The sequence below is a fragment of the Curcuma longa genome, chromosome 8 (genome assembly GCF_044706935.1).
Source record: "Curcuma longa cultivar G26 ecotype Majalengka, Jawa Barat chromosome 8, ITB_CL_G26_1.1, whole genome shotgun sequence".
NCBI lineage: Eukaryota > Viridiplantae > Streptophyta > Magnoliopsida > Zingiberales > Zingiberaceae > Curcuma > Curcuma longa.
The window spans coordinates 10,912,670-10,923,099 of record NC_133868.1 but is presented as its reverse complement, the minus strand read 5'-3'; the positions used below and the strand labels follow the sequence as shown (position 1 = coordinate 10,923,099).

The following is a 10,430-nucleotide window of genomic DNA, read 5'->3' as shown; positions in this document are numbered from 1 at the left end:
GGAATAATGACAAATCAACATTTAGGTCCATAAATGTCACAAAGCAAATATTAAATGGGTGTTTTTTATAAAAATAGAAAAGGAGAACCGACGCCGACATTTCCATTCTATTTTGTATATTTTTTTTGAAGGGAAATTAAAGTGTTTCTTTTTTGGTAAAAACCAAATTCTATAATAATTCCAAATAAAGAAAAGCATTTCGAGTGCAGAGCTGCTGCTGCTCGGTCGGTCCTATAAAACTGCAACCTGCTTCTGCTGCCATCCTGTCTCCATTCCCCCAAATCCCAATCTCCGACGAAGCTTTCACTCTTCCTCTGGACACAGCCATCATCTTCCTCTTCTTCTCGCTCCCTCTCTGCGCCTTGTACCGCCGCCGCGACCAACGCTAGCTGCTGTGGGGTTGAGCAAGGAGCAAGCTTGAACAGGGGCTAGCTCCCACGGCACAGCTGCTGCCTCACGTTGCGTCTCTTTCTTTCCAGGTAAATGTCAACTCCTCAACGAGCCCCTCTCTTCCTCTCTCTATGTCCTGTGGTTGTATGGAATTTGTTGAGGTACAAATGCTGTTCGTGCTTTGGGTTGTAAAGTCGGTAGCTTTCCTAGAAATTTCACTGCTTCCGAAGCCAGCCAACGGAGAATGCTCTGAGGGTCTCATCGTCAGATTATCCAAATCCAATCCGGCTTTATTCTTCTGCGTATGGGGCATGAGATTGCAGAGGAATCGTCCTTTTACGATCTCGTGTTTGTGTCGTGTGTTTTGCTCCGGCTTTTCTTCCTCCTTTCCGCTGCTCGCTATTTTTTATTCTCAGCGTGGAAAAAAGGTTGCATTTTTACGGTGGGTTGGCTGAATGAACAGGAGCAGGATCGAGGAGGTGTCGCATATGCTGGTGGTGGAGGAAACGTCTTAAAAATTCGATTTTTACGGTGGTTTGATTCATTCCTCTGCTTCTGAAAGCAATGGACGCGGCGCTTTTGCTGCGCACGGAGCACGTCGCCGTGACGCAGAAGCCGCTCTCTACGCCGCCGGCCAAGCACGGACAGTCGGCTCAGCGAACCGTGCGCATCTTCTGCGACGACTTCGACGCCACTGATTCCTCCGGGGACGACAGCGGAGACGACCGCCCTCGTCGCCGCGTTCGCCGGTACGTCCAGGAGATTCGTTTGCACCCCCGGCCTGCTTCCTCCGCCAGGGCGCTGCGGAAGAGGAAGGCCTCCGCTTTCCCTGTTGCGGCGGCTGCCGAGGCGGGAGAGGGCGAGGGCGGAGTGAAGCGGTTCCGTGGCGTCCGGCGGAGGCCGTGGGGAAAGTTCGCAGCGGAGATCCGCGACCCGTGGCGGCGCGTGCGCGTGTGGCTCGGCACGTTCGATACCGCCGAGGAGGCAGCCAAAGTGTACGACTCCGCCGCTGTCCGGCTCCGCGGCCCCGGCGCCGCCACCAATTTCTCCCGTCCTGCTGTGAGCTCCCCGAAGAACCTTCCCAAGAGCAAAACCGTGTCGGTCTCCGCCGTTTCTGAGTCCACCGACGAGTCGCGGGGACTCTGCTCTCCGACTTCCGTCCTCCGCGACTTCTCCTCTGCCTCCTCATCCTCCTGCTCGTCGTCCTCCTCTCCTTCCGTGACGGAGGAGGTCCCCATACCCCGGCCGAAGACGGAATCGGCGGCCAGCGGTAGCTCGCCAGAGGAACTCGGCGTGTTCCCGCCGTTTGAGGTTCCTGCGCTGTTTGACGACTTCTTCGAACTCGGCGGCTCGGGGACCGGGAGCTACTTTGACGACTCGGCGCCCATCGGCTTCTTAGCCGAAGAGCTAAGTCAGGCTCTCATCGGCGCGGGACTCGAGCTAGAATACAGGCCGTCCACGTGGCAGGATGATGACTTCTTCGACGACATCGACGAATTATTGGCGATCGATCCTCTCCTTACCGTCTAATTCTTCTCCATTTTCCTTTTTTTTTCCTTTTTCTAATTTAAAATTTTGCTCTTAATTCCATTTTTGGTCTATTTCCCCCCCCTTTTTTTTTTACTTTTTAAGAGTTTTGAGCTGCCGTTAAAATGGTTGGAATGAGAAACAATTTCCTACTTGTATTAGTTTTACTTTGAGCAAAAATAATTAGATGAGAAATTTATATTTCATCTATTTCAATTCTTATTCAATATTTTATAAGATTTCATAGTGTTGCGATAGTGTAAAAATTGGTATTCCATTAAATAGTTTGACGATGTAAACAGCGAGGTAAAATGATAATAAAATAAAATAAAATTATGAAGAAATTTTAATGTTTTTAAACTCTAGGGTGCATTTGAAAATGTATGCAAATTTGGGGGAGTTCAAGGTATTCATGCGGGGCAAGAGGTTTACTGAGGAAAGTGACAGATTTTAAATTTAAATTACTGAACAATGTCAGTGGAGCAAAATCCATATGCTAATGGCAAATTAAATACAATTTCTTTAATGTCTTTTTCGTGTTTACCGTGAGAACCTCATTTCTTTTATACTGTTTGATACTTTAGTCTGTGCTGTCTTCTTTGAGCTTCTTGAGCTCTCCCTCCCTTTCGAACGCCTCTTGCTTTCAATTTTGAATATGCTCAATTCTCATATATTCATGTTTCTCATTTCTACAATTTCCACTATTTTTTGCTTTTGTCATTTAACTTGAGCATTGGAAGCTCTTTGTCGAGACTGGACCGGCAACCTCTGACTTTGTATTAACTTGTAGTAGGAGTTCTTCTATTTAGTTCGGAAAAGATGAGAAACATTTGACCATCAACGTTTAATTAAGAAACATTCGAACATTCGATTGGGAGCTTCTAAATTTTATCATATCATAATTGAAGCTATCTATGAAAAAAATATCAGAGATTAAGATGTTGGACATGTACATGTTGCACTATCATACTGAGTCTTTTTAGATGTAAAATAAACTTATGCCCTTCACTTAGGATTTAATTAATTTATTCGTACACATTGGCTCGTGACTCAATCTTAGTCTTCTCAAGCAAATCATAATGAGTATTTAGGATACAATTAAAGTTCCTCATTAGAAATAAATGAAAAAGAACATGAGGTTATAAGATGGAATTGAAGATATTTCTATTGGTATGAGATTTTTGAATTGAATCCAAAAATAAAATCATGAGAGCTTGAGTCCAATGTGGACAATATCATATTATATTGTGGAGATATATGTGGATTCTATCAGACCTTATAGTGATATCAGAGCATGGTCTATATAGAGTCATGTGGGATTCCATAGGACAGTTAGGAAGGCTTCCAATAATCTTTTATCTTAAGATTAGAAAATCCTAAGATCGTTTCATTTGGAGAATAAGAAAAATATTATTTCAGAATATGTCTTAAACGGATATTAATAACTCTATAAAAGTAAAAAAATATTATTTCAGAATATGTCTTAAATGGATAGTAAAAACTTTATAAAAGAGAACTCACGCCCTATTATTTCAGAATATATCTTAAATGGATATTAATAACTCTATAAAAGAGAGCTCACACACATAGGCACATGTATGCATATATTAACGCAAATTTTCTCAAGTCATTAAACTCCTTCTTCACGTAAAACTCTAACTTAAACGTCAGAGTAGCTTGTCGGAATCCACCCCCTATATCCATGATATTTTGGCCGACTTCTACTTCCATGACTAATCAGATTTAGAAACACAAGGGACTTGATATGTTACAATATTGTTGTGCCCATTGTAGAATTAGCTCCTAAACCAGTTAACTGTTGTGTTTATCATGGAGCACTGAGCTCTGAACTCGCAATATTGCCGTACGACAGGTCTGAAACATCAAACCTTGAGCTTGCAATTTTGTCTTACAATAGGCTTAGAACATCGAACCCCGAGTTCGCGATAAGAGATAGACACCAACAACAACGAACCGACACCGATGACTTCTGATAAATCCTCTTGTTGCGATGGAGAATATATGATTCCATCTCCACAACAATCGATCAAGAGGATGAGAATGACAAGAATGAGTCCGAACGTGCAAGGGCCCTCCCTCGTACATTTATTTGTAATAAATAAAAAAAAATTCTTTATTTTTCTTAAAGTAAATTTATAAAAGAATTTATCATTAATCCTATCCGTGTAGAGTGTTTAATTATTTTTAATTAATTAATTTTATTTTAACTTTCATGATAAGTGGTGTTGGTCTATCGTCAATGTGATATTAATTTTTTCAATTTGATTCGTTGAAATTTTGATATATGGAGTACATTTAATTTGGTATGAACGACATGAAATTTATATCATAATAAAAATCTTATATATTGATGTTTCAGTGTCGGTATAATTTTTCTTATAATGAAATTTTTAATACGGTATATCATATCATATATAAAATTCAATATACCATATGGAATGAACCCTATAATTTTTCTTAGGTATTCAGGGAGTGTGAAGTACAAGGTGTGCATCATATATGCAAATGATATGTTCCACACTCCGTGAGTATCTAGTATAAATTTTTTTTATTTTTTTTTATTTTTTATTTTTTACTTTAATTAAAAAAAATTTATATACTAGGTGCTCATGGAGTGTGTACTATAAGGTGTGTATCATATTATTTACCTATATTGTTAAATGGGTCAACCCATGACGGGGCAGACCAATTCATCAAAAATCATCATATGGCGGGGTGGGCCAACCCACCATCTTGACGGGTTGTAGAGCCATCAATTTGGGTTGAGCCTGTTGAATTGACCTACCCCGTCAAATAATTTAGATGGATTGAGTTGAAACTTTATCAATCTATTTTAAAGTGGGTTCAGGTGCCCTGACCTGCCTAGGTCTGCGACCCGCGTGGGTCGACCCATGGCAAGCTTAGGTTGGCCCGTGAGTTGAGAAAATTTATTTATGATATGTCTAAATCATGATTCAAACTTAAAAATTTAAACTTGATTCGTTTAAAATATAATCCAAACTTATATTTTTAATTTTTTTTTATTTTTTGAAGGCCCCTTAAGTTGATCCACCTAACACGCAATCCGTCTTGAGTTGGATTAGGTTGAAGATTTTTCAACCGACCAAATTGGTGGATTAGCCTGCCCCATCCCGTCATATGACAGATTTCTTATGGATTAGCCCATCCTGCCAGAGGTTGACCTATTTGATAGCTCTAGCGGGTTGAGAAATCTCCAACCCAAAATAGGTTGTGAGTTAGGCGGCCATCCCACGAGTTGGCTAAAAAATAAAAAAAATATATAAAATATTAAAATTTTTAAGTTTGAATTGTGGATTAAGTGGGTCAAGCTCCATAAGCACATTGAATTTTTCACTTTAGTTTTAAATTCTGAAAAAAATTTATCAATCCATGGATCAACCTAAGCCCATAACCTCATTAAATTTTCTACTTTAGATTTAAATTTGGGAAGAAATTTTTTTCTCAACTTGCAGGGGACAATCCACCGCGAGCTAACCCACGTTGATTGCAGTCCCAGACAGGTCGACCTATCTTAAAATAAGTTAATCAAATTTTAACCTAATTCGTTTAAATTATTTAGCGGGGTGAACCAATCCGATAAGTCTAATCCAAATTGACAACCATACTTATATATAAGTTAAAGAAAAGTTATATCTTTTAATTAATTTTTATAGGTTAATCATCTTCATTATATATATAATTTTATTTGTGGACAAATTATATCTTTTAGTAAATGTGTTAGGGCATCTGCATTGGTATTAATGTGTGAGTATTGTAACATCCAAAAGCTAATACGATGAGTTATTCTTTCCATCAGAATAATAAAATATATAAATAATAAATATTAATATTAAAATAAATGTAATTGTATATTAATAAAAAGGAAGTATTAACATAATGAGCATGTACAATGCTTTTTGAAAAGGTATCATATATTAATGTTTAAATCAACATCGATGCCCTTATTAGATATATCATACAAGTTAAATAGTACTATTTATAAATTTAATATTGAATAGAAAAAAATCAAATCAATGAGTAATTAAAAAGTTAAATAAGAGTAATAAATATAACAAGTAAAAAGATAAAATAATAAGAATTCAAAATAAGTATATTAAAAATTGATTTTAATAAAAAATAAACAACATCCTGAAAGATAAAATACTATGATATTTGATAAATTTAAAATTAATTAATTAATTTATATTGAATTACAACATTAATATTATTAAATGAAAAATTATGATTAAAAATTCTAAAAAAATATTAAAATTAAAATTTATAAATAAATAACTACCGATTCAAATAGGTAGTTGAACTGGCAGTTTTGGTCAGTTTATTTAGGGTTCAACCGGTTCAATTACAAGTCGGATCCGTTGAACTAAGTCAACATATAACCAACCTATTGATCCAAGTCAGATTTCGGGTCGGATCTGATTTGGATTCGGCCCGTGGGCAGTCTAGGTCTTTAGATTCCTTTATTAAACAATAAAATCAAATTAATATTTCACGCCTGCCCTGTTTCTGATCCCGGAATACGAAAAGGAACTTCCTCGGTTTTTCTCAGAGAAGATGACTCTGTTCCACCGTTTGCAGAGGTACCAATCGGTGCTGGTGGCGAGTTTGCAATGGCGGCTACTTCGATAGGCTACGGAACATGTACTACGAGGAAGCGCCCCTCGCCGGAAAAGCAGTCGGAGTCTACCAACCCAGCCACAAAGAGAAGCAGCACAGGGAGAAGGTCAACTGCTACAAGAAGGCATTGTCAGAAATTCACTCGTTGAGCTTCTGTGATTCGCCGCTGATCACGAGTCCGTTCTCCACCTTCGGGTAGGTAGCGCAGGGCCTCGCCGGAGTAAGTCCGTGGCTACTCCTGCTGCAGGACGACCGGATGGCGCTGCTTCCACTTCCCTTCGTCTCGGAGTTGCAACAAGGCGACGAAGAAACCTGATTTGAGGTTGAAGAAATTAGTCCCACATCGGGAATTGTCGATGAAGCGGAGATTGGCTTACGTTATAAAAGGGGCGCGGGGTTCCCCTGGTGAAACTATCTTTGCGCTTGGGGCAATGTCGCAGCTAGTGAGGTCATAACCGAGGCGCGACAATTGCTGGTTGAAAACTATTTCCAAACCCCCTCTTTGGCCTGGGTTTGGCCCAGCGCCATCGAGAATTTCTGGAAGGGTTCCCTTTAAAATAGGGTAAACCCTGCAATCTTAATTTAAATTTGGGTAGCAAAAAGTGATTCTCGACATGGGATCTTCCGCACTAGGAGAAAAGAAGGATTTGCGTATTATTGGTCAGTATTCATATATTTGATTACTAAATTATAAATAATATTGAAATATTTTTATCTTTTTATCAATCGTCATTATAAAATAATAATTGATAAAAAAAATTGAATATTATACATAATAGTAAATTATCTAAAAAAGACAAATGAAAATAATATCAAATAACTAATAAAAAGATATTACAATAAAATATTTAAATAGGGTCTCAAGAGGCATTTAGATCAGCTTCTTCGTAGATAGGAGTCGAATCAGACTATTGGAGTAATCCATTAGATTCATGTCGAATGAAGAGTTGTTGTAATATTTCTTGTGCTTGACTTTTCATTGGACATGTGACTCTTACATCATTTTCATTTCATGCTTTAGTTTAAATAGCTACGTCTCTTGTGTAATAATTAATTTTCGCATAACATCCATCTCTGCTTGTATACTAAATGATATAGGAGTAGCAGATATTGAAATCTTGTATGTTTTTGGTGGTGGTTTGGGTCTTAATCCTAATCCATAAACATAATTAGAGTTGCGATCAAGTACATTATGATGACATCCAAATATTAGATTCTTGAAATCATCTGAGGTGAGTGGGAAAGTATCATCCTTTATTATTCTCACTAAATTGAGGTTTTAAATTTTTTTGATGAAAGATAAATTTATATCATCAAAATGTATGAAACATACATGCATTTTAGGGTAGCTATTCATTTCTAATGAGGTATCAAATCTGAGTAGATATCCTAGGTGTATGTGTTTGTACCCCTCATGCATAGTAACCCTCATATGAATATCAACCTCACAATCAAACAATCACCATCTAAAATGTCATCATACCGCAACTTGCTAGGGCTATATAGTGGCTCCATCCTCCATCCCCCTCCTATGACAGATGGAGCCTCCTCCTATGGTGTGCACAATCTCCAGCTGAACCCTGGATAACGTTGATCCTCAGCTACATAGGCATCATGCATACATCAATCTAGGTAAAATGTGCTCCTGAGTCTCCTCCACTCCTCATATATACACGATCTTTGGTCCCCTCTGATGGTTGATGTAATCTCCTCCTGTGAAGGATGTAGCTTACATCTAATCTCTAGTCAGCATTAATCCACCAGTCATGTGTCCAACTATTTGGAGATAAAATACTCCTATCTCCTGTGGCTCCTCCAATCTCTCACATATTTAATGGTGAAATAGAAGTTAAGGTCAAGGTTAATTAAATATTTGACAGTAGAGAAGTCCAAATGGATGACGGTTGATCGGACACTTGACATACAAAAGGAAGTTCAGGTGGGGGAGGACCGATTGTTGGGTTACAAGGGTACAAACATAGTCTCACATTTAAAACACATGGAAAAGATCATGGGTTTAAAATGATAGAAGATATCTCCATTGACATGAGACCTTTTGGGGAGAGCCCAAGAATAAAATCATGAGGGCTCAGGTCAAAAGTGGACAATATCATGCCATTATGGAGATATTTTAATTCCATCGGTACTAACAAGTGGTGTTAGAGCGAGGCCGCTCTTTACCGGACTAACCATCGGAAGAGTCATGATCCAGATCTGACCATGTGGGTTGAACTTTAAAATAAAGGAAGTGGGTGCTTCCGTGTCTGGACCGAGGGACAGAAAGTCCTGGGAGACTTTCCGTTTGAGGGGGGCCTGTGGTCCTTTGTTTGAAGGGGGGATTATTGGGTTGCAAGGGTGCAACACAGTCCCATATTTTCATTCCATCGGTACTAACAGTGAGGTCTAGACACCTAAACTAGGACAGATCTAGACATTGAATCTGATCCAGGTGCTCGGATGGTCCAAGTGTCCCTATATAATCCAAGTGCCCAGATCAAGTAGAATTGACTCTAATAAAGATCGAGTAGAATTGACTCTAATAAAGATCGACGGAATCAGATCAAATCGATTTTGAACGCCCAAAATAGCGTTTGAAAAGGTCTTTATGTGGCTTATACAACCAACACCAAGAAACAACTCTTCTTCCATCAATCTTCATATTGTGGTGTTGCTGAACGCGAACGAAGCCAAATTCATACAACTAAGAAAGCTCCAAGGAGAGTGCACTGCACTCAGGACTTCCGGATTGACCTACATGAGTATTCGATTAACTTTCTTTTAAGTCTTACTATTGTATTTATTTTTATATTTGATTGGACTGTAAAATAGGTTTCTCCGCCTCCGAAAAAGTTTCAAAAAGGAGACCAATAATGAACGGGTGTCTTTCCGTGTATAGGTCTTGGACGTACTAATTATGAGGGGTTAGGAACCAAGTAAAATCTGCATGTCCCTATCTCTTTATCTAATTCTACTACTAGTCTATGTAATAGAACGGACGAATGACGAACGCTTTAATCCTCCCTCTAGCGCACACACAATGGTCCCACAAGCAAGACTCCTTCAACGCTTAAGTCAAACTTTGAAGAAATAATGGAGAAAATAATAGGCGAACGAATAGTAAATAGAGTAGAGAATAACGAATTGTGTGCTTTGATGTTGCTACATGTATCTTAAATAGAGAGCGAATGGAAGACTATTTCTTAAAAGACATACCTCTTCTCTCTACTGAGAGAGATGTCTTCCAGTGATCAGCGCTTCAATACTAATCGTATCGTATCATAGTTCTAAATTGGGGTAGACCAAATTTGGATGGACTCGACTTGAGCTCTGCAGCAGTGACTGACTTAACCCGAGCTCGATTTGACTTGCTTGAGGTTAGTTTAATTTGACTTTAACTCAACTTATAATTTACTGAGAATGTACAACTTGGTCGCTGTTATCTCCACCACATCATCCATAACCACACCGAGAAGCAACAGCTCCGCTAGTTACTCTAGAAGCATTTTGATAATCTTGTTGATTTCGCCTTTGTCGCTTTATTGCTTCAAGCATCACTAACTATCTTTTGGAATATCATAACCAACAGTGCCTCGCGTACGAGCTGTCTGTTAACGGAGGGCATCCATACTGCAAGCTTTTTCAAAAGCGTTTTTTTTTCTAATCTAGAATCATGTTAAAAATTCATGACCACTGTGACGATAGTTTTTTTTTTTAATTGTTGCCTGGGTTCAAAGCTACATATTTTTTGTTGAGTGTGGGGCTATCAAATAAATATTGGAAGATTTTTTATAATAGAAAGAATAGTAAGATTTTTTTTTTTGCTTTTGATACCACAATGAATGATATGACACTTGAAA

At 38.6% G+C, this 10,430-nt stretch overlaps 1 protein-coding gene and 1 non-coding gene across 2 annotated transcripts; both read left to right on the top strand.

Annotated features, from left to right (window-relative positions):
• The first annotated feature begins 936 nt into the window (after window positions 1-936).
• Window positions 937-1,920, top strand: LOC141834100 (ethylene-responsive transcription factor CRF4-like). The gene has a single exon (XM_074721549.1). The coding sequence runs from the start codon at window positions 955-957 to the stop codon at window positions 1,918-1,920; it is 966 nt and encodes a 321-aa protein (XP_074577650.1). The 5' UTR covers window positions 937-954.
• A 5,066-nt stretch (window positions 1,921-6,986) lies between these two features.
• Window positions 6,987-7,142, top strand: LOC141834241 (U4 spliceosomal RNA). Its single transcript, XR_012602292.1, has one exon. It is a non-coding gene; the product is annotated as a U4 spliceosomal RNA (small nuclear RNA).
• The last annotated feature ends 3,288 nt before the right edge of the window (window positions 7,143-10,430 follow it).